The sequence below is a fragment of the Denticeps clupeoides genome, chromosome 11 (genome assembly GCF_900700375.1).
Source record: "Denticeps clupeoides chromosome 11, fDenClu1.1, whole genome shotgun sequence".
NCBI classification, from domain to species: Eukaryota; Metazoa; Chordata; class Actinopteri; order Clupeiformes; family Denticipitidae; genus Denticeps; species Denticeps clupeoides.
Genome location: NC_041717.1, coordinates 511,218 through 534,956, shown reverse-complemented (window position 1 = coordinate 534,956; position 23,739 = coordinate 511,218). Strand labels below are relative to the sequence as shown.

Below are 23,739 nucleotides of genomic sequence, written 5' to 3'. Positions count from 1 at the left end.
ACAAATTTTGTTGCGTGACCATGTGTTGTGCTGCAGTGTTTCTCAATGACAATTACTTCACTTTAACTTAATTCTGACAAAAATCCAACTCCATTTGCGAAAGTGAGCCTCAAACCTGCCAGGAACCCCTTACCATGCTTCACTGTTGCCTGCAGACACACATTACTGTACCGAATTCCAGGCCTGCAGCAAACAAACTGCCTTCTTCTACATTTCTATATACAAGCTCAAATACAAACATACATCTTAACTTTTTTGGTTGTGTGTGTCTTTATATATGAACAGTCTCTGGTATGAATCTGGTTTTATTTTTTATCATTTTAGTGTTCTTGTTTCATGACACAGGCCTGGCTTTTAAGCCTAGTCAACAAATTTTCAAGTTAATGTTAGCCTGATTTATTTTATTTTTATTTTATGCTGGACAATTTGGAGAAAGTCCTCCTATCATGAGTTTCTGGAATGTTTTAATATAAAATAATAATAGGACAACATCTGCAGTAATAACCAATTATTTTTATCAGTTTGCTTGCAGGCAAAACTTAAGTGTCTTAATTTTTAGACTAACGTGACAGGAAGACATACCAACTTTGTAATGAACACAACCCTCTAGGTCACCCACTGTGGTCCAGCCCTGCTTCTTCTCCACCTCAGGGTCATTGTGCAAGATCTTGTTCCTCAGCCAGGACAGGTAGTACACCCGTAACTTATTCTTCTTACCTGCAAAGAGGGACACAGAATGGCATGTTTAATTTATTTTTATTTTTTATATAAAATACCTTAGTTTAAGAGGGCTAAATGATTAACATTCCTTCTATTAATTTTGATGCACCACATGGTTGGCTGTTTCAGCAGTCTCCAAATATCTCTTTGGAAATTTTTGTTACTTTATTTGAACATCCATGGTCATTCTCTAATGATCTATTAGTTACTGCACATGACAAACATGGATGTTGTTGCTCAAGCACATTTGTGAAATCTGACATATAAAGGTCAAGGGCCAAGAGCTAACTCGACAGTCGCTGCTACTGGTGAAATCTTGTGTGTGTGTGTGTTCTCTTCTCTCTGTGATATGTAGATGAATGCATTTGTCCCCTTGAAGTGATGCAAGAACATGTATGAAACACAACAAAACACACACGTTACTCAATTTCCGTCTTATTTCTGGACGAGGGAAAGTTGCAAAATTCTTGGCAGCAAAAAACCCTGTTAATGTTGTAGACATGTTTGTGTTTTACCACAAAGAGGAAGTGCTGTAGTAATAGCAAAAAGTTGTGGGAAAATACATATACAAAAATATATACAGTATAATATAATATCGCTACCTGAATGCAGCAACATGAAGTATTTGTACTTCTTGGCACTTACTTCATTAATCTCTGCTTATTTCACAGTGAAAATAATTCATGTATGTGTGAGGTACCTGAAATGGTCACCAGCACATTGAGGCCTTCCAGGACATCCATCTGCTGAAAACGCCTGCGGTTGATAAGTGGGTAAACCTTTCCCTGCCCGCTGCGGTCCAGGAGCATCAGGCCGGATTCCGTCCCCACCAGCAGATTGACGCCTGATGCACACAGCCATATAACCATAACATGACAAGTGCAATTACTTAACATTGAAGACCCTTTCAGTATATTTTAAGCACTTAATGACAGCTTTATAGGCATGTTCACTACATGCAAACCTTTAATCAAAGTGCACAGCATATTCAGAATTTTGTCTTTAAATACAAAAAATGCAGGTCATGGGAGAGAGAGGGAGGTTCAATTAAAATAAGTTGGCACAAGGTGCTAATAGGTAATTTTGAAAACCACAAACCAACTGTGCCTCGGCCCACTAATGGGACATGGCTTACCTCTCACTAACAGCGGTATGAAAAAAACAGCATGCAAAGTCTACATTATATGAAAAATGGACTTAGCTGTGAGGAGGCACACCATATTTTGCCAAGTATTTTGCCCACAGGTTTAATTTAGCCTGGTGTTCCCCTCATCACACATCTGATGGCTCGCATGAGGTGAATTGTGGCCTTCTATCACTGAAGCCTGACAAACTCTTGTGAGGTGGAATCCAGCTAAACATGCAAGACTAAAAGTGTATTCTTTAGGAATGGACAAAAGTGAGGTGCTTTGTGTGCAGCCAGAAACTTGTTCAATAAAGTTGTTCCAATAAATTGAAATACTTGAAATACTTCATCAAGTAAAATCAAAATAGTAATATAACAAGTAATATAACATGATTTTTCTTTTAACTTATTTATTTAATTTTTAAGTTTTTTTTTTTTTTTTACATTTTATTTCAATTATTTTGCATTCGCTGTTCTGTTAGGGAAAATAAAAGTTTAATAGTCAGTTTTGGTCTTTCTTTTATGTGCAAACATTGTTATGCAGTGCGCAAAGTGCAAAATATGCAGACACACCAAAATTCACTTGCACTTTCCACTTAGATAATGCAGCACCTTGTGTGTAGTGATTGCATAGTTCAAATATACTATACCCCTTGTGTGTTTCCTCACCCCAAAGTGCAGCGCACAGGATCTCAGAATTAAATCTCTTCTTGTATTTGCGGATTTCCGGCGTGTCGCTCTGAGGACGTGTGTTTACTGGGTTCACGTTCACTACCGAGCCTTTACGTGATGCATCCGCACGGAGGGCCTCCTGCAGTCGGGCATCATTCCCGTAACCTAAACATCAAAGTCTGAAGTAAGTACCAAGAAGGTCATGAAGCAACATTTCGAGTGTGTGTGGATTGTTTTGTGTGACTGAGAAAGGATGGCCAGAATTTTGATGACAATTTTGATGAAAAAGTCTCTTGTATTCTGTTATCTTTTGATTCTGCTCATGATTGTTGTGAGTCATCCTGTCTGCAATAAAGTCCGTGACTGGCTTGTGCATTGTGCCTCCTGTTATGACATTCCTGCTGATGTAGTGATTGAGTTGTTGACATTTCCAAGATCTTCTGGGTGTCTGTGAGAGTGTGTACTGACCAACATTGTTGAGGGCGCTGCCGGTGGATGGAGACACCTGCAGGAGGCGTGGGTCAATGAATGGAGTGAAGGAGGAGGACGACTTGTGCTTCTGCATTGTGGCTGACTGAGACTGTGGAAAAAACATGCAAATAGGTACATCACATACTAATGTAGTTGTCATGATCCGATCCAGCAGGGGCCACTCCGGGTCCGGAGTTCGGACCAGAGTTTCATGTTAGTCCTGTTTTATTATGTTTCCTGATTGTTTTCTCCTGTGTATGATTGTATGACTGTTCGTGTCTGTTCGCCGTCGGGTCATTGTTTGGTGATGTTTCCCTTGTCCGGTCCTGTTTTAAACCCGTTTGGTGACGTCGTGCGTATGTCCAGCCATCGTGACAGTAGAATAAATATTGAACCCAACGGTTCATACAGTCTTGTACAATGGTCTTAGGCAAGCCTGAGAATTATATCTTTGAATAGTTATTTTGTCTTCATCCAACAACGGGGCAGTGGTGGCTTTGCAGCTAAGGAAGCGAACTAATTTCGACTTTATAAAGCACACAATGACACAACTAAATGAAATGGTGTTTCAATATGAAAGCTGTTACCACTTCTGGAAGGGGATCGAGTTTTCATGCTTTTGTCATCACTGGGTACCACATGTATTATGTATTTATAAAGTTCTTTGATTTGGTCTCGCTACAGTCTTTGTTTATCTGTATCACCACTGGTGATACACCACTGGTCAGTTCTGCTGCTGCACATCTCTGCAGTGATGGTTCTGTACTTCAGCTGTCAATATTAATAACCTGAGCTGCATCGTTGCTGCCAAAAAATATTTTCTAGGAATGTCTAGAAGAAATCATGTTTCCAGCTTGTTGATGAGCTAATAATGTAAATATGCGAGATATAAATTTATCATGTCCTGACCACAATTATGTCTGTTTAAAAACACACAGAAAGAAGACTCAGATGTTCCAGGACATGTGTGATCCTTGGCCAGAGAAGCAGTCTCTGCACTCAACAAATAATTTCATTTAGTTGTTTTTTGGGACTGCAATCTCTTTTTTTTTCCTCATTGAATAAAGTTTTCTGTTTTAGTGACATCATTTTAGTGACCTTTTATGACGTGGAAGCGAAGAACCCCCCGATGATTGCTTATGAGGAAATTTCTTTATGTTTCCAAATGTCTAAATTATAATGCCCATGGTGATAACAGACTTGTTGCTCTGAGTTCACTGACTTAAATTCAGTTTGAGATGTAGGGTAGGTGAGGTCTCATCATACCTGCCGCACCACCAGCGTGCTGTCCTTGCAAGAGGTGGAGGTGTGGTCACTCTCTCCATCATCGTGGACAACCATGGTCTTTGCTGACTCAGTCTCTCCATTACTTAGACGAGATGAACTGCATCATCATAAGAACATAAAAGAGATGATGTTTGAGCCACTTAGAAAAGTTAAGTAGTGGGAATGATGTTTATAGAGGAGATTTTAGTCAGAACTTCAAAAGGCCTGATTAACTGACATATGTAGTTGTAAAGCGATCAAAATAAACTTAATATACAAAGTCTGTAAGTTTTATATCACACCTTCATGCCTTCCAAAAAACAAAAATTAAAGTGTCCAGAACATGCGTCTAAATTATAAACTGGCTATACATTCCTTTAACATGTTTGCAGTGAGTTTTGCATACACAGCACGTGAGTCTTCAGGTCCTGAGGTTGACTCCTCTCCTGCTTCCTGGTCCACCTCTTCATCGTCATCATCATCATCAGTGGTGCCTGAGTCCTCACTAGAGGAGGAGTAGTCTGTCACTTTGTGCAGAGGCCGGACATCCTCCACTGCACGCAGCTCCTTAGCCAAGGCAGTGAGGTCCTGTAGTTTAGGGATTAGGTCTTTAATATTTCAGTCTCATTAAGCACTATATAAATGGAGTCTCTCTCTCTCATCTAACTTCACTGCTCCAATCTGCACAGGCAGTGGGCAGGGCGCTGCTAAGGAAGGAACTGGTTAGACAAATGCGGCAGTCAGCATCTAGCAAAGAGAAAGCAGGGTCCATGTTGCATTTTAAAACCTGTTAGACAAAGCAGGTTAGTCACACTGAGAAGCACACACAGCCCCTCTCACCCCTGGACAGCCAGTGCGGGTAAGATCCTTCTTCTCCTCCAATTTTTTCCCAGCATGCTCAGCATGCTGCAGTCCCGATTTAGATGAGGCTGTTAAAATGGAGGTCAAATGTCAAATGACAGTCAGGGTCCAACAGGTGTGTGTGTGTGTCTGTCTATGTACTCACTGCGTGTTCTATGTTTTTCTGAGCCAGTGCTGGACCCAGAGGAACTCCCACTGCCTAAATGCTCCATATGTTCCCATAGCAATCTAGGCTCCACATTACTGTATATAGAGAGATACAGAGAGGTTTGCACACCATAATCTTTCTCTCTCTCTGCCTCTCACACACACAAAGACACATACAGTGAAAATGCACACATTCAAATTCAGCATGCTAATATCATACCTGGGAACATTTCTCTGTGCTGCCTGGCTGCCATGGTAAGAGTGTTCTCGATGGGAAAGGGCAGGTGACCTGGAGTTGTTCCTTACTAGAACCTTTCATAAAGACAGTTGTGCTCATACAAGATGCAGGCCTTCAGTTGTCAAGGCATTGCCAAAACTGCATTTGACTCAACCTTCACAACCTGAAAAGTGAAAACCCAAGACTCTGCTGCCCTCTACTGGCACTCAGCCAGGTCCCCACTGGGGTTCAGGGTGCAGAGGTCAGGCAGGGTGGTGAGGTTGCTAAATGTGTGCGAGTGTAGGGACGGACAGAGCGGCCCTTAAGGGAGGACAGTTGTGACCACTGGACCATCCAGAAATCATTTTGCACAATTTAAGGAGGAAGAATCACAGCTAGTGAGGTCCTTTGCTGTAGCTAATGCTAACATGCTAAGAAAACACAAGATGTGATGGTAATGTGTACGTCTTATGACTACGCTCTATAGGTGGTGACAGCATTTCAGAATAATAATGTTATATATACTAGTGGGTATTTCTCAGATTCAGGGCAGTCAGTCAGCTGTATCATAATTATGCCTGTTCCATTGTTTCCATGGCAACTGAGACTAAAGCTAAGAACAGCACAACTAGAATGAAAATAATATCGCTGTTATGCTGCTATTCAATGCTGGAAGCATCCACAAGAGTGCACATGGCCAAATATATAGTTTCTGCCCTGCATTCTGTGGGGATGGTGCCTTGCTTACGACCTCAGTGGTACCTTGGTGGTCGGAACCAAAAATCTTCCAGTTACAAGTGTACTGCAAGGGCTGCACGATTATGGCCAAAATCACGATTCATTTTTATCAGTATTGTAATCATGACTATTAATCACAATTATTCATTATTTTAGGCAAAACATTTTAAACAAAGTAAGTGAACAAGGCTTTCAGATTTTTGGCGATAAAAGACAGCCTCTCAACCTTTTCTGGCTTAAGAGTTGACCGAAGGCAGGTCACTATGAAAATACTTTTAAAGGCTCAAACATTTTTTGTGTATGTTTCATTTCTATTTGCACTGATACTGAGGCACAGACTGATGTATACTAAACAGAGATCTATAAAGCATGAGCGCTGGAAAGGAAGAGAAGGAAGAGGTTAACTGTAAATTATTACTAGTCCCCTATGAAGAAATCAGGAAACAGAAATACACAGGAGTCAAAGAGAACAATTATGACAATCACAGACAAAGAAAGATTAAGATTTACATGCTGGCGATTACACAAACATTTGCAGCAACCTGCAAGAAAATGAAAAAGACGTTCAAAGATAAGGAGTTAGGAAAGCAGTTAGGAAAGCAGTTAAGCAGTTAAGTGGAACTAGATGAGAGAGAGTGAACCCCAGTAAGAGAGAAACATGACCAGTGAAGAACATGTACAGCAAAAAGAAGAGGGTCATGCGGTAATACATTAGAAAGTTACAGAAAAACAGAGGGAGAGGAAGCCAGAACAAGCGGAAAGACAACAGGGCTACCATGGTTACCTGGGACTCCATCGGACGCTGAATAGCAGATTGGTTGTCAGGGGCATTGCCGTTGGGGTGGGCATCCATGCGAGGTGGAACGGCAGGCGGGGGTGGCTTGGACGCAGCTGCCTGAGGGGAGCCCTGCACATTCTTCCTATAGCGTTCATCAGCCTGGAGCCAGACATGAAATTTCCAAATGAATTCAATAACAATGAAAAGAAAATATGTGAAAACACATTTCGCTCACAAAAGTTCCCTTAGTGTTCCTATATGTTCACAAATAAACATTTCTCATGATTCAACATGGTTGAACTTTCTCTTGATAAGGATCCTTTCATAGTCAGGTCTTTCAGAGACACATCAAGACTCCTTCCTAGCAGTGGAACAGTCTAGCAAGAAGTGAAAGTGAAGTGATTGTCACTTGTGATACACAGCAGCACAGCACACAGTGCACACAGTGAAATTTGTCCTCTGCATTTAACCCATCACCCTGAGTGAGCAGTGGGCGGCCATGACAGGTGCCCGGGGAGCAGTGTGTGGGGACGGTGCTTTGCTCAGTGGCACCTCAGTGGCACCTTGGCGGATCAGAATTTGAACCGGCAACCTTATGATTACGGGGCCGCTTCCTAAACCGCTAGGCCACCACTGTATCAGTACTCTAGCCCAAGTAGAAAAAAGAAATTCAACATAAATTACAGCCTTTTACACTTGTACCTTATCCCCTGCTCCTCGTCAGCATAGCTTTTGAGCTTCTGGCAGGAGCCATCATCTTCCCCAAGCTATACCCAGTAGAGGTGGTAGAAGCCTAGGAAGGTCTAGCCTAGTAACCAGAAGACCACAAAGTCACAGGTTCAAATCCCACTTCCTATCAGTTGTTCTGGATGTCCTGAGCGGCCACAATAAGTGTTGTCATGCCTTTCGACCTCTCACACTGCTCAGTGAGTCAAACAAGACTTTCCAAGAATGATCGTAGTCTTCTTGTCTGACCTCCAAACCCACTTCCTCTCCAGGTCCTACTGTCTCCTCAGACACAGACTCTTCGTCAAACTTGAGAAATGTACCTTCCTGGTCTATGGACCCTGCCAAAATGTCACTGTGGTCTTAGACCAGGGGTGGGCAAACTTTTCAGTTCAGGGGCCACATTGACTTAAAAAAAATTGTCAGATGGGCCGGGCCATATCAGACATAAACATAAAAAAGGCATGTTAATATTTACATTCACTTTTGTGGGAACTGTGTTGCTTATCAGCTTTCACTTCAGAGAAAGGCTTGCTAAACTAACAAAGAAAAGGAAATGAGCGGGTTGGATGTAAATAGTTGAATGTTGCATGTTGAGATGTGTGTTACATGGGGGATAAACACAGTTTAGTGTAGGTGGGCAGTTAGGCACCAGCTTCATTGTGTGGTGCCAGAGAGTAAGAGCAGCCACGTTCTTGCTAGTCAGTAAGTAGAAAATGGGCATGTTGTACTGTTTTAAGGTGAAGGATAAGTGTGAAGCACAGCACTGCACACAGTGCACACAACTAAATGTGTCCTCTATTTTTAACCCATCACTCTTGGGGAGCAGTGGGCAGCCATGACAGGTGACCGGGAGCAGTGGCACCTCAGTGGAACCTTGACGGATCGGGATTCGAACAGACAACCTTTTGATTACGGGGCTGCATCCTTAACCACTAGGTCACCACTTCCCCACGGTGGGGCACTTCAGCTACCAGTTTATACAAATAAAAAGCTCTTATTCCAGCTCTCCACATATTCAAATGTGCGCATCACACAGTATTACAGTTGTAGGCACCAAATGTTGTATTGTTAAAGGTTGTAATATAGGGGTGGAACACAGGGTGGCGCATGCAACTATTCAGGTATAAACAACTCTATGTTGTTGGTAGGTGTTTGACCCGGAAGGGCTTGCACAAACGCTACGCCAGCGCTTACGGGACTGCTTGCATGAGAGCTTACACCAATGCTATGTGCTGCTATGTGCTGGCTTGGACATTTTGTATTAGACATCAAGATTTGTTTCACTGTGTAGCATAGAGAGTTTAGCAACGTTACATCAAGCACGTCAGCCAGGTCACATCCTGTGTCAGGCACCTCAGTAGTTCGGTAATAGACCAAACTCCTGTAATAACAGTCATAATTATGCCTTGATTTCGTTTATTATATACCAATCTTCAGCAGGCCAGATTAAAAAGACCAACAGGTTGGATGTGGCCCACGGGCCATAGTTTGCTCACCCCTGTCCTAGACTGATACTCCCACAACCATCAACTATCTGTCTGCACCTTTAATCTCCCACCTACTAGCATTATAGCAGAGGGAGAGTGTCCCAAAAACCAAAATATAAAACGCATTTCATGTCAGATTTTCAGGTTTTTGCAGGTTGGGATGTTTAGGCGTCTGAGACGGTAGAATATGAAAGCCACATGCACAGTACCATCTCACTAAGGCTAGCAAAGAGTGAAATGCATGAAAATGGAGCAGAAATAGTGATTTTTATATTTGAATAAACTGTTTATTATCTCTGGTGTCTTTGGTTTCAGACTGGCAATATCAGAAAAAAACTTCAATTTTTTGTTTTGCCATGTCACCCAGCTCTACCACCTATGCAACAAACCTTCTGAATTCGACCCCAGCTGATCAGATTGCATTCACCCTGTCCAAGCAGCAAGTCACCTCTGCTCCCGTCCTGGACCACATTGAGCCCTCAGCTTCCTTTTGTGGTTGACAAACGTGTGTGTGCCATCTCCCTGTCACCCCTGGTTCCATGTCACCATGGATTTTGTGTTGAGTCTTTAGCCCTCTGATTGCCACTAGAAACTCAGAATGTTATTATTGTTCCACCAACCAGTCTTCCTGGTTCTGAAATTCCCTTTGGCCAGAGGTTGCTCACTACCTCATGCCCTTTGGCAATCCACCTACACTGTGAAGCAACACGTGGATTAATGCCATCACACCACCCTGTTCCACCACCCAGATGACCAGGGATTACCCATGCTGGGTATACAAGGCCATTCCGAGTGGTTTATCAGGTCAACCTGGTGGCAACTCAACGTTCCATTCCCCACACACTGCCCTGCAAGGTGTCTCTTTCTACAGGCCCTATGCACCTCGTCACACCCACCTACACAGTGCACAGCTTGATGTGTGCCACCAGGGCCGAACTATGGAGTATTTTGAGATTAGGAAGGACACATTTAAAGCATTTATCAGATGTTGGATACGATCCAAAAGATTGCTCTGTCATAACATCTACAAACCAAAGCTCATCCAAGACTTGTATGACTCAAAGCCTGACCTGGTTGGGCCATCCGGCCCTAGACAAGGGGGTACTATCACAACCTAGCAACCTTAAAAGCACCTTGGTCAAGCAGTTCTACACTTGTTCACAATGTGTGCTTCTTCACATTGTTCTACTGGCGTTTTTCATCTGGCAAAGCTCTTCAGGTTACGACTCTTCAGATTACCCTTAGTTCTGAAGATGTCACAACTGACTTTCACAATGCACCTAAGTTTGTTTCCCTGGCTCTTCCAAAGTGAGTCTTCGTTATCATGCCTGAATGACTAGTCATGGCACAGGTGAAGAGCAACCTCCTCCACTCATTGGACCCACTACAGTTGAACAGGTAGAGCGAAGAAGACATTTCCACTGCACTCCATCTCACCCTTTCCCACTAGGACAAGAAAGAGATTTACGGTACAGGCCAAATGTTTGACTCCACAGTCACCGGACTTGAACCCAGTCGAGATGGTTTGGGGTGAGCTGAACCACAGAGTGAAGGCAAAGGGGCCAACAAGTGCTAAACACCTCTGGGAACTCATTCAAGACTGTCGGAAAACTTTTTTTTCACCTTTTTTTTTTTAAGTACGATAAGCATCAGACATTTCTTGTCAGACAGTGTGATATAAGACTGATTCTTCAGTCATTAAGAAGCCCTTGATATCTATTCTTTGGTGTTTCCGTGACAGAATTTTTATGTGAAAGGTAGAAGAACATGAAGTCTGCAGGAAATAAGCATGCCATTGTGAATCAGAGATAAGGGATTAAGAAGCAATCTGCTCATGATCCTAAATCTGTAAAGCATGATGCCTTGAGTATGACTGCTTCTGGAACAGGTTCTATCATTTAAACACAAAACAGAATAAACAGTATAAACACATAAAACATTGCAAGACGATGAAACAAAACACAAATGCCACCTTAACAAAGCATCAAGTCAATAACCAGATCTTAAGCCAACTGAACATGCATTTGACCTCCTGAAGAGGAGACTGAAGATAGAAACCCTCCAAAACAAACACCAACTAATGGAGGCTGTGGTAAAAGCCTGGGAGAGCATAACCAATGACCAAACAAAGAACCACAGGTAATGGAATATATGGGCTGAAGGGTTTATGAAGTTATTGCAAGCAAGGGCTGCAACCAAATATTATGTATTATGACTTTAATTTAGTTATTTTACTATCAGCTCAAGGGTTTACAATTGGTAAGTCTGAATTCACTGCACACCCAGTACCACTGCGCTGCTAATAAATGTCACAGCTTTCAACATAAAATATACCTGTGTTCCTGCAATCATCTAGACAACAGACCAGCAAAGGGGCTTCACAGCAGAAACCCCAGCCAGACACCATGACCAAGTTCCCCCAGATATGTGGGAGCCCTTGTGTTTCTATAGGTGAGTAAGAAAAAGAAAAGGAGACAGACGTTTCCATAGAAGTCAAGGTGGTTCCTCACCAGCAGCATGGCTTGTTCATGTAGTAGCTGCTGTTGCAGAATCTCCAGATGTCTCTGTTCTTCCTCCAGCTGTCGGCGAATATACTCCTGTCAATCAACACAAATCATTAACCCCTTTGTGCACTGTGCCCCCCGTGTGTCTGTACACTGCTCAGTTGTATTAATCTTGATAATTACAAAAAACTTTATTGACGAAACATGAAGCCCAATCTGCACATCTGTATTTTACACATATAATACACATATATTGCACATACAACACATTGCAATGTACATCGCAACCGATAAGTAAACTCTTTTGTCAGTTAATATTCTTTTATTTAGTTGCATACACTGTAAAGGGTAGCATTGGGAAAATAATGGTATGCTGACAGTAAGCATGTAGTAAAAGACATGTCAAAGACATATCAGCTTTGTTGAAAAGGAATGCTAACCAGCTGTGTATGAGAAAACAGTGAGAAATATCCTGAAATATTAGTAAGCATGGGTTAGATTTAGATTTTCTTACTGAGGATAACATCAAGTTTAGTGTAACTGTACTTGCTAGTGGGACATATTGAAATGTGCCTAGAACATAGCCAAGCAAGGTCTGCTTCACCATTAGGTAACATTATTGGATGAAAACTATCTAGCCATCTACCATATATAATTTGTCTATTTAGGGTAGGGGACACTTGGGTGTACCTAACCTCACCTTATAAAACTGTAATTTCACTCTAACTAGCACTACACGGTGGAGCATTTTTGGGTTTGTTCGCGCATACGGCAGCACATTAGGCACTGGAAGGTGGGGTTGTTGCATTCTCACTGTTCATCGTGTTACTGTATTATTAGCACTGTTTACTGATTATTGCAATATTGACATCCTGGTATTGATATTGACATCGGGATTTAGACCTCATCATAGCACTGAGACAGCGCTGGTTAAAGTGGTTAATGACCTGCTGTTGGCCTCTGATCAGGGATGCATCTCACTGCTTGTCCTGCTTGATCTGAGTGCAGCGTTTGACACTATCGATCACGCTATTCTCCTTGCCAGGTTAGAGAATGTTATTGGGATTAAGGGAACAGCCCTTGAATGGTTCAGATCATATCTGACCAACCAATATCAGTTTGTGGACATCAATGGTGATTTGTCTTCACATAGTAAAGTAGAGTTTGGTGTTCCACAAGGTTCTGTCCTCAGAGGCAGCAGCTGAACAAAATAGAGAATTGTCTGAAGGACATTAGACAGTGGATGCTCACCAACTTTCTCCTGTTAAACACTGACAAGACAGAAGCTCTCGTACTTGGGTCTCAAGCAGCCAGGCATAAGCTGGCTGACTACAGCGTAACCCTGGATAGCCTTTCTATTTCACCAAGTATTGAAGTAAACGATCTAGGGGTCATCATTGATGCAGGTCTTTCACTCAATTCGCATATAGATAATGTCACTAGGATAGCATTCTTTCACCTTAGAAATATTGCAAAAATAAGAAATATCATTTCAATGCATGATGCAGAAAAGTTGGTCCATGCATTTATTACATCAAGGTTAGATTACTGCAACGCATTACTGTCTGGATGCTCTAGTAGGTGCATGAGTAAACTCCAGCTAGTACAGAATGCTGCAACCAGCGTTCTAACTAGAACTAGGAAGTTTGACCACAAATCACTGCACTGGTTTCCCATCAAATTAAGGATTGACTACAAAATCCTACTTTTGACCTATCAAGCATACAGACTACTGGCAGACTCCAGTGAAGAGACCAGCAGATAAATCCTGGTTCCTGACAAGTGCTAAACAAGGACTTAGCATGTCACCACAGCCACCACCACCGTAACAACTACAGCTTCAGGGATCTTCAAATGGACCAGTAACACCATAATGGACATGTAATGTAGACCATGACACTGGAATACATTCTGGACCAACCATACAACTGTAGGACTTATTATTATTTTTTCGTTCTTTCTGCACTGACACCATTTGCAGGCTCACTCTACCCTGGAAGGGGGTCCCTCTCTGTATCATTCCTTCCCAAGGTTTCTTCCTTTCTTTTTTTCCTCTCTCCAAGAGTTTTTTTGTGTGGAGTTTTTCCTTGTGTGCAGAAGGGTCAAGTGTGGGGGTGTCAACTGTAGGGCTTGTCAAAGCCCATTGAGACATACTGTATGTGATTTTGGGCTATACAAGTCCCCTTTTTTATAGTTATACTATTCATATATTATGTATACAAGGCTTATTGTTTTATTATCAATATGCATAGAAGCACATTCAATTTATTAATGTAATTATGTGATATGATTATTTTCACCGTAAATTGTTCTCTTTATAAGTGCCAAAGTGAAACATGGATTCTGGAGTAATCTTGTGCTCAAAAGTCTTTTAAAAGTCTTTTTTAAAACTGCCTCCCTGCATTTAAATGTCCACTCACACCACCCGCAAGCTCATTTACATGAACCCCCTCTTCCTTCCCACATTCCAACATTTTGTGCCTTTTGCAAAGATGAAATTAGGAACCTGCTGTAAACATAATTTGTGTAGGTGGTCTACATTCACACCTGTATTTAAAACTGTCCCTATCTCAAACACAGTAAAACAAGCATCTCCAAATCTCCAAACTCCACTTATCAACATAGAATTGAACCTGTTCACGGTCAGCCCTCCTCTTCTCTTCCTCTGCCCTCCTGCGTTCCTCCTCCTCTTTACGGCGGCGCTCCATCTCCTCAATCCTCCTCTTCTCCTCCTGCTCCCTCCTCCTCTGCTCCCTCTCCTGCTGCCTCCTCATCTCCCGCTCACGCCGCTGTTGCTATGGGTCACCAGCAGGGGTAACAGAAAGAAGAAGGGGTCAGTGACCACTTTTTATTAGAGGAGCTGAGTGCAAAAATGAGTACAGACAGTCAGTGTACCTCCTCCAGCCTCCTCCTCTGCTCCTTCTGTTGCTCAATGCGCTTTTGCCGCTCAGCCAGCAGCTGCCGCTTGTACTCCTCCTGCTCTCGGAGCTGCTGCTCCTGCAGGAGCTGCTGCCGCCTCAGTGCCTCGGACCTCTCCTTGTTCTCCTGTTGGAGCCGAATGAAGTCCCGGCGCAGGGTTGACTCGCCAGGCACGTTGACAATAGAGCTGCGCTCAAGACAAATACACACAGAACGTGGCTGTAGGCGTGAGTGTGTGTGTAACATGTGCAATATGAATTTGAAGATGGACACATTTAGGCAGTTTTCCTGCCATTGTAGTATTAATGTTTATTTTTTACAACAAACATGATGAAAGAGTTCATCTTTGGTCAAGCTGTTCCTTAGCAACTTGTCATTTGATGTTGTGACCATGAACAATGTCAGGATGATGCTGAGAGTCCCAGGTGTTCTCTAAGCCACTAAAAATGCCGGGAAAGTACTGTGATACGATGGAAACTCAATACCGAGCCCTGGACAGAAGCATGTGTGTGTTCATGGTGGACACATACCTGGGTTCTCCCTCCTGTTCAGGAGCTTCCTCTTCCTCCTCTTCACTGCCACTGTACTCATACTCAGTCTCATCTACAGAGAACACAAATACAATGAACACTTTTGGACTGTAAAATGCTCTGACCTCATAAATCCCAGCTTGACAAGGAATCAAGGTTATCTCAGCAGCCACAAATCTATGAATAAAATGTAGTATGTGGTTTGCCCATAAGCCCACTAACACTAATTCTATATACACTAACACAATTTCTGCGACATCTAGTGTATATATATATGGTGTAAATATCTATTAGGGTTGCCAACTTTTTCAACCTCAAATAAGGTACACTTATATAAAGGTGCGCGCACGTCTCACTCTGTCACAATTTGAGGTTGCCGTTGAGTCTATGGTTTTGTTCGCCCCCTGGTGGTTGGTTTTTTTAAATGTCAATATCATTGTCAACAATCTTAATTTAATCGTGGCAGCCAAAATCGCTATGAAGATTAAATTCAATTAATTGTGCATCCCTAGTATAAAGACTCATTCCTATTTAACACTTTCTTCAAATGTATAGCATAGTTGATGTATGGCAATTCTGTAACCCAAATTCCCAAACATTGATGCAAGACCCCTCTCTTTGATAGGAGACTGCAGTTATGACCATAGACCCCTAACCATGACATTATTTTGTCCACTCACCACAGCGTTAGCCATTGAAGAATAAACCCTATGTCTTTCAGACAAAAAGTTTGTGAATTTTATTTCAAATGAGAATCCCCCGGTATGTCATCAACAACTGTACGGGAATTGTTTAAGGCATATCTCAGAGGGAAATTTATCTCATTCTGTGCAAACCAAAGAAAAAAGAGAAATAAGCAGCTAAAACAGCTCACAAACCAGATATTAATGTTATATGTATTACACAGCAAAAAACCCTTGCCAAAAATAACTACTGTTACAAACAGAATACAATCTCATTATATATCAACAAATACAATATTTTGTCAAAATTATCGTGATTTCTATGAGCAATGTGAGAAAATAGGTAAACTTGGATAAAACATAAATAAAAAATGATATTGGCACCAATTACAAAGATTTGGCAGAAATCAACTTTGGGCTTTCATAATTTTTATCAATCACCATTTACTCCGGATTCAGTTACTAACATATCAGTTCTAGACCAGTTTTTTTATTTATTTTATATTCCAATCATGGGGAAAAATATAACTACTGAGCAGAAAGGTAAATCCCCAGGCCCAGACGGGTACCTCTCAGAATTCTCTCGAATTCTCTTTCCCCACTGCTGCAGTCTGTTTTCAAATCTCTGCCACTCTCTGCTTGCACCTAGCCACATACACCCACCATGCGTCAAGCTGTCATGATCCGGACATTTCCTTGAATCTTGTTTCCCCTGTCTTGTGTTCCTGATTGCCCTGATTGTTTCCAGCTGTTCTTTTTTCTATAAATGTATCATGGCTGTGTCTTGTTCTTGTCTGGTAATTTGTCTTTTATCTTGCGTCCTTCCTTCCCTGTCTTCCCCCAGTTCATGAAGGTTATCCCTCCAGTGATAGGATCTAACCAAACAGGCTTTATTAAAAACCTCTATTCTTATTCCTACCACACTTTGCAATGTTCGGTGTTGCTCCTGGTGTTGTAAAATTAACTACAGGTGAAGCAGACATAATGGCATTCTGTTCGCTTGATGCTGTTCACTTGATAAGATTTATTCTGTGCAAATACAAAGACTCTTCACTTTCGATATATGGACACTGGTTCAAGGACATAATGTGCATGTGAGAATGTGCATTTTAAATTGTATAATGGATATATTTAAAACAAGTAAAAATAGTCCCATCCTGTTCCAACATGACCAAACAACATTGAACAAAGCAAGATTAAGACATAGATGAGCAAATTTACTGGCCTGCACACAGCCAACCTCAACTTGATAGAACTCCTTTGTGTGTGTGTGTGTGTGTTTGTGTTTGTGTATAAAGAGAGAGAGACAGAGCCTCACCCTTCTCGCCCCTCTTCTTGCGGGTGCGGTCAATGTGGTCTTTGAGCTGGATGCGCACCTGCCTCTCATTGGGCTGGTCTCGGATAAACGGGTGCTTCAGCAGCTGCTCCGTTGGTGGCCTCTGGGTATAATTCTTAACCAGAGAGGCTTCAATGAAGTTAAAGAACTTCTTAGACCTGAGGAGAGATGGATGGTGATAGAGACGAGAAATTAAATGAAAAGCTAGAAATGCTTATCCAGAGCGACTTAAAATCAGTAGATACAGGGACAGTCCCCCCCTGGAGCATCTTAGGGTTAAGTGTCTTGCTCTGGGACACAATGGTAGTAAGTTAAGTGATTGTCACATGTGATACACAGAAGCACAGCACACGGTGCACACAGTGAAATTTTTTCTCTGCATTTAACCCATCACCCTGAGTGAGCAGTGGAGCATGGGCAGCCATGACAGGCGAGCAGTGTGTGCGGACTGTGCTTTGCTCAGTGGCACCTTGGCGGATCGGGATTCGAACCGGCAACCTTCTGATTACGGGGCCTCTTCCTTAACCGCTAGGCCACCACTGCCCCTGAAAGTTCATAGGCGAGTGTGTTACCCACTAGGCTACTACCACCGCTAACCGCTGCACATGCATTCTTAGCCAGCATGGATTAGTAATTGCCTTTCATTTGCAGTTAAGATTAGGATACTGTAAGGGTTTTCATGTATAACTATCTTAATCAAATAACATGCTTGTTGTTTCGCCCTGACCTGTACTACAGACTAAAAAACAGTTCCTTGTTTTTTCTTTAGGCAGTTCCTGTTATTGTGAGAGTTGTGAAAAGATAAGGGCATTGTAAAACTGTCTGTTCCAAATTACTTTGGGGGGAAACTGCTTTCTTTGTGGACCTGGCAACTGTTTGGTAGTGTTTTGAGTTCTGGCAATCGGCACATGCCTGTGGGCTTGTTTTTGTTCTCCCCTTTATTCCCCCTGTTTTTGGCCATCGTGCCTGGTTTTGTTTGTATTGTAATAAATCACTGTTTCCCAGAATGTCCCGCCTCTGGGCTTCCTTCCCCCGTCAGCTCGCTGACATGACAGCTGATCAACTTCCCAAGCCATTTTTCAGGAAAAAAATGGGACATAGCTAGTGTTTTTTCGTGAACGAGATTAAGAAATTTCTTCATAAATAAACAAACCTTTTTGACATGATGAATAGGAGACAAGACATGTCATGTGACTATAACTAAAATATATGATGTAATATGGTTGGCTAATAAAAATGAGACTAAATATAGCTAACAAAATAAAAACTACACTAAAAACGAGACAAGACGTTATTTCTGCTCATGTAATCACGTTATTTATCGCGGCTTCTGTTTCCTGTATCTCCCCATTTGGTCTCACAGATGACGTCATTTCTGGATTATGCAATCACAGCATTAACTAGATTTCAGGATACTTGTGATGGGAGAACAGACGGCTGGAAGGAAATAAGGATCTTTGGCCAAACTTTGTTTACATGGAACAAATCTGAAAGTCTTCCATGTATGGAATGGATGTAGTGTATTCCTGAGTCTATTCAACGACAACACCTCGAGGATGGCAGGATGCTTCAGGCCAGCCAGGTTTGATCTGACTGTGAAATAACATGTGATAACTACACTGCTTCTTTTCAGTTTAACTGAAATAATGAGGTGTAATTATATAACACATTATGTGATTGGATAGAGTGAGTGGTGAGCTTTGATGGCGTTAATCACGCCTACACTGAACCCTGCATCAGGATTGGTGCTTTCAATTCATGCATTCTATATACTCAACGATATAAGAAGTTTAATAGGCATGTCTCTATACAAAAAAGGTTCACTTGTATCAATATCTGCTGTAATGTATCGGGATCGGATCGAAACTGAAAATACATAGATCGTCCATCCTTATTTACGATTGAATGGATTGAAATGGATAAGAGTGAATGGATTGAAATTAATATACACTGCAAAGTCATGCGTTTCTACATCTATTGAAGCAAATGAACTCACCATTTCTTTGACTTGAGTCGAGGTGGTGGGTTTCGGGGGATTAGGAAGAGCGCCCTCATCGGGTGCATGTCACACAGGGCTGTCCGAAATCAGCAGAACACAGAACATTGAATAAGTCAGGGTTGGCTACAGCATCAGTGTATTATGGGCAATAAAACTGGTACAATAAACTGGTGTATTATGGGCAATAAAATTGTACAATGAGCAACATTATTAGTACAATACCATTTATATATTATTAATGAATGTATTCTTATATAAATTATGCTTTACTTTGAATAGTATAGTAGTGGTTCCAAAACTTTTCAATGCCAGGGACCCCCAAAATAGTATTAGGTTCAAGCACAGGGGCCTTTTTTAGAACAGTAATTTAGGCCTTTGCAATATTGATTTAATAACGCTGAAGATTAAGTTAAACATGTGTTAAGAGAACACATTGGAGTAAATCTATACTTTGATTGAGTTTTACTTGGCCAAGATCCAAAGGAATAAATGTAAAACCCTTTCTATGTGCTAATTAATGAGACCCAAAATTCCATGTGACAGGTGCCCTGTAGTATAGTACTGTATACTGTAGTTGAGCAGATATCTACCATTATTTTAGTACAGCACAAATGCCATATAATTCACACCACAGTAAAACACAGTACATGAGAGTACAGTAATACTCACGTGGCGCGCCCTCTGCCATCTCTATTGCTGTGATGCCACATGACCACAGATCACTCTGCAACAAGACAAACAAGTGACTGTCTGCATGTTTAGTTAAGTAGCTTAAAAAAATCAATGACCACCAAAAATTAAACAAAATGGAAAATTGCACCTACCAACATATTTAAATATTTTAATGATCAGTTCTGATTGTGTTTCTTCAGATATGTGCAGCAGTCAAATGCTGTGAAACTAAATTTGTGGATCTGCCCCATTGTATGAATACAACCTAAAAATGTAAGGCTCATGCCATTTTATTGGAATGATTTGAAAACACCTGCACCAAGCCACATACAGTATCTCGCAAAAGTAAGTATACTACTCACATTGTAAATTTACTGTCCCCTCAAAACAACCAAAAACACAGAAATTGATGTCTAAACCAACTGACAACAAAAGTGCACCAAATTATTTGATCATCAGACCACATAGCACATGGTTCCAATGTTCATTTCCTTAGTCTGGTTGTCTTCAATAAACTGTTGGAAATTCTTGTGCATCATCTTTAGAAGACCTGTTTAATGCAGTGTGTGGTGTCTGTTCTGATGACTGACAGGCTGACCTCTGACATCAACAACCTCTGCAGCAGTGCTGGCAGCACTCATATGTCTATTTTCAAAAGACTACCTCTGGATATGACACTGAGCCAAGTTCTCTCAACTTCCTTAGTTGACCATGGCAAGAACTGTTCTGAGTGGAACCTGTCCTGTTAAACCGCTGGTCTTTACCACCATCCTGCAGATCAGTGTCAGGATCCTCTTATAGCCCTGGCCGTCTTTTGGTGCCAGTGCTTTAGACATTATTGGCTCTGTTTAGTTATTTTGAGGGGACAGCAAATTTAGACTGTTTGTCATGGGTCCTGTTGGAGGACGCAGGCGCAGACATTGTCAAAGTTTCAGGGGAGGAGGATCGAGCTTGCTTGGGTCAGGCTGAGGGTGACCGCCTGGTTTTAACGATGTAGCTAGTTTCTGACTTTCGGCAGTGAGCGTGCAGGCGCCCAACAGGCATCTTCAGGCTCCCAACAGGCATCGGCAGGGTCAGTCAGATAGAATCTGTGTTCTTAAATCAACAACATGGGGGAGGCAAGGGCCAGAGCGCTGTGAGAATTATTCCGTAGAGTGGTAATCCAAGAGGTGTGAGTCAGGGACATAAAGAGGGTTTGTGAATCTTAGTTCAAGCCGTAAAATAGCAATTAGCGCTGTCGTGGGGGGTGCGTGTTTCCTGGTTTGCCGATGCTGACACGGCAGATTGACTGGATCAGTGACACTGTTGCACAAGCTCAACACAACTTTATATCAAAGTGTCATATCTTCAGTGTTGTTCCACGGAAAAGCTATAATCAAATATTTACAAAAAATGTGAGGGGTGGACTCGCTTTTGTTAGATACTGAACTCAAACTGCACCAAAAAACATCTGCCAGTAAAAACTGTTCAATGATTGATGTTTGTGATGTTTTACAAACATCAGTTCTATACAAAACTTAAAAAATGTAATAGTCACATAAATGAATAATCCAATCCATAGAAAGCCATAAGCCATAGAAAGTGTTTTTTACCCTGTAATCATAGGTGGCATCAGGGTTCTCATCGCAGGCAATAACTTCAGGTGCCATCCAATAGGGTGTACCAATGAATGTGTTCCTACGTCCAACTGTACGGTCCAGCTGTGCGCTCACACCAAAGTCCACTGCAGAAAATAATGCAGAGAGCAGCAGAGAAAATCAGCAATTAACTTCCAATCCCAGGAAGTGTGTGTGTGTGTGTGTGTGTGTTCATTGAGTTTTAATACCAGCGTTATTGTTATTTTTAAACAGACAGAATGTACTTTGCTTTCGAGGTTCGCTTCTTAGCCCAGTCAATTCATTTAGTGTGAGCAGACGTCATCTTTTCCTGGGACATGTCCCCTTTTTGAGACCAGGAAATAACGTCAGGCCAAGTTTTTAGAATTGTCCAGGTTTTGTTGCGGTAGTTAGCGGCCCCTGTTACATCCCTGTGTACGTGGTGTTTGTTTGTCTGAGCTCTGTTCCGTGCGCATAAATCCATTTTTCTGAGAGGGCAGGCCCACTAAATTAATGGTTCTGCCCCAGTGCAATGACTGGTTGTTCCAGGCGTATCCAGTATTACAGGCGTAACAGGAGTTTGGGGAGGCACCTAGAAGTCACTGTGTGGCAGTTTTGGAGCAGAGAGCTAGTGTGTGGTTTTGTTTGTGTATAGTGTGTTGGTCCTGGTCTTGTCTTAGCACCTCCTTGTAACAATAAACTGGTCGTCAGAGATAATTTCCCTCTCCCAATTTGGCAGTCGATCTGTCTGCATTTAGCCCAGCGGATTAACATTTCACTGTGTGCACAGGGTGCAGTGCTGTGTCTCATGTGAGAACTAATCACTTTCATATGATGTACAAGCACCGATTCACCCCTCCCATTGGAAGAAAAAATATATAGTGATAAATGAGATTCATTTTTATGTTTCTTTGCCCATTTCTTAGTCACTAAGTGTATCCAAAACCGAGCAATGAACCAGGGCCCTCTTTTCCAGGGACACGTGAGACCATGGGCGATGCAGGCGAAGCTTGACTGCTAGCAGTTCCCAGTTGCCTATGCCATAATTGCACTCTACTGGTGTCTGATGACGGGAGAAGAAGGCACCAAGGGTGCAGATTTTTGTCCTTGGGGTCCCACTGGGAGAGCACCACCCCACTGATGTTCTTTCCTGAGTGGGCATGGCTCGATTTGAAGTGGGTGTGGCTTGGTTTTGTTTAGGCATGGCTTGGAGTAGGTGTGGCTTGTCACAGGGAGAAGGGCTGTCCCAAACGAACTGAGGTAATTTTGTATTGATCTTTGGATTGAAGATGGCTGTTGCAGGTGGGGCCCCACCCAAACATGACACCAGTGGTTTGTGGAGGAGAAGCCCAGAACAATTCTGCTACTCTCACCATGGGAGAGAGTACCCAACTGCATGGGTTCATCAGCAGAAACAGATGTGGTGTGTGGGCTCTTGGGGGGGCGAGGTGGTTAGGTTTGTGCACTCAGTGGGTGTTGATGTCACTCCTGCTGTTGTTTGGACAGACACCGGTCAATGGAAGTAACCAGGGAGATACTACTCAGCGATGATCCCCACTCACGGTTAACCCAGTTTGTCCTTGATCCCCTCTTTCATCCTTGCATGCTCCGGTCACCTTGCTTCACCGCTATGAGTCGCCAGTCTCCCCCTGAAAAACTAACTGTATCTCTCCAAGAATTCATCAATGGAGTCAGGTCCCAGTGGTCCAAAAGTTGGGTAGCCCAGTCTATGTCACAACCGAGCCAGGAAACAACATCATCATGGCGGATGAATAGGGTAAATACGGAGGCGGGTCATAAAACACTGACACGCCATAGTGTGGCCATCATACAGGGGCACATTGTAAGGGACACAACAGTGTTGTGGTGTGACAGAGGCGGTGGGGATCACGCTCTGGACATCGTGGCATGGTTTGTATGTGCTGTGGGAATTGGAGCGGGTGCTGCTTGCATGGCGTGTACCTGGGCGCCGAGAGTGGAGATGGCAGTTATAACTATATAACTGCTATAGCAGCGCCTGATTTTACTCTTCCTGCATTTGGTGTCATTGGTGTCATTTTATGCAATTAAGGGCTGACTTAAGCATTAATACAGTGAGTTAGATTCCAAGATAATTTAGGATATAGGATGTCGCAATATAGCTTAGCAAATCTTTTTAGGCCATATTGTACAGCTCTAACTCACCCAGCTTAACCTCAGCATTCTCAGTAAGCAACACATTCTGGCCTTTGATGTCTCTATGAATGACGTGATGGGCATGAAGATGGGCCAGTCCCTAAAACAAGAACA

At 42.3% G+C, this 23,739-nt stretch overlaps 1 protein-coding gene across 2 annotated transcripts in view; it reads right to left on the bottom strand.

Annotated features, from left to right (window-relative positions):
• The window catches only part of LOC114799037 (mitogen-activated protein kinase kinase kinase kinase 4-like), a 43,646-nt gene that overhangs the window by 5,621 nt on the left and 14,286 nt on the right, over nucleotides 1–23,739 (bottom strand). Inside the window, exons 6-24 of one of the 2 annotated variants that reach the window (XM_028995158.1) lie at nucleotides 23,635–23,725; nucleotides 21,448–21,578; nucleotides 19,853–19,907; nucleotides 19,181–19,259; nucleotides 17,167–17,342; nucleotides 15,166–15,238; nucleotides 14,612–14,822; nucleotides 14,350–14,511; nucleotides 11,723–11,809; nucleotides 7,003–7,155; nucleotides 5,484–5,575; nucleotides 5,262–5,359; nucleotides 5,096–5,184; nucleotides 4,662–4,843; nucleotides 4,256–4,373; nucleotides 2,987–3,098; nucleotides 2,516–2,683; nucleotides 1,421–1,564; nucleotides 583–717 (exon numbers count right to left, since the gene is read on the bottom strand). In XM_028995158.1, coding sequence (XP_028850991.1) covers nucleotides 583–717; nucleotides 1,421–1,564; nucleotides 2,516–2,683; nucleotides 2,987–3,098; nucleotides 4,256–4,373; nucleotides 4,662–4,843; nucleotides 5,096–5,184; nucleotides 5,262–5,359; nucleotides 5,484–5,575; nucleotides 7,003–7,155; nucleotides 11,723–11,809; nucleotides 14,350–14,511; nucleotides 14,612–14,822; nucleotides 15,166–15,238; nucleotides 17,167–17,342; nucleotides 19,181–19,259; nucleotides 19,853–19,907; nucleotides 21,448–21,578; nucleotides 23,635–23,725 — 2,356 coding nt within the window. The remainder of the gene's footprint in view (nucleotides 1–582; nucleotides 718–1,420; nucleotides 1,565–2,515; nucleotides 2,684–2,986; nucleotides 3,099–4,255; nucleotides 4,374–4,661; nucleotides 4,844–5,095; nucleotides 5,185–5,261; nucleotides 5,360–5,483; nucleotides 5,576–7,002; nucleotides 7,156–11,722; nucleotides 11,810–14,349; nucleotides 14,512–14,611; nucleotides 14,823–15,165; nucleotides 15,239–17,166; nucleotides 17,343–19,180; nucleotides 19,260–19,852; nucleotides 19,908–21,447; nucleotides 21,579–23,634; nucleotides 23,726–23,739) is intronic. The other variant, XM_028995159.1, reaches the window with a different exon arrangement.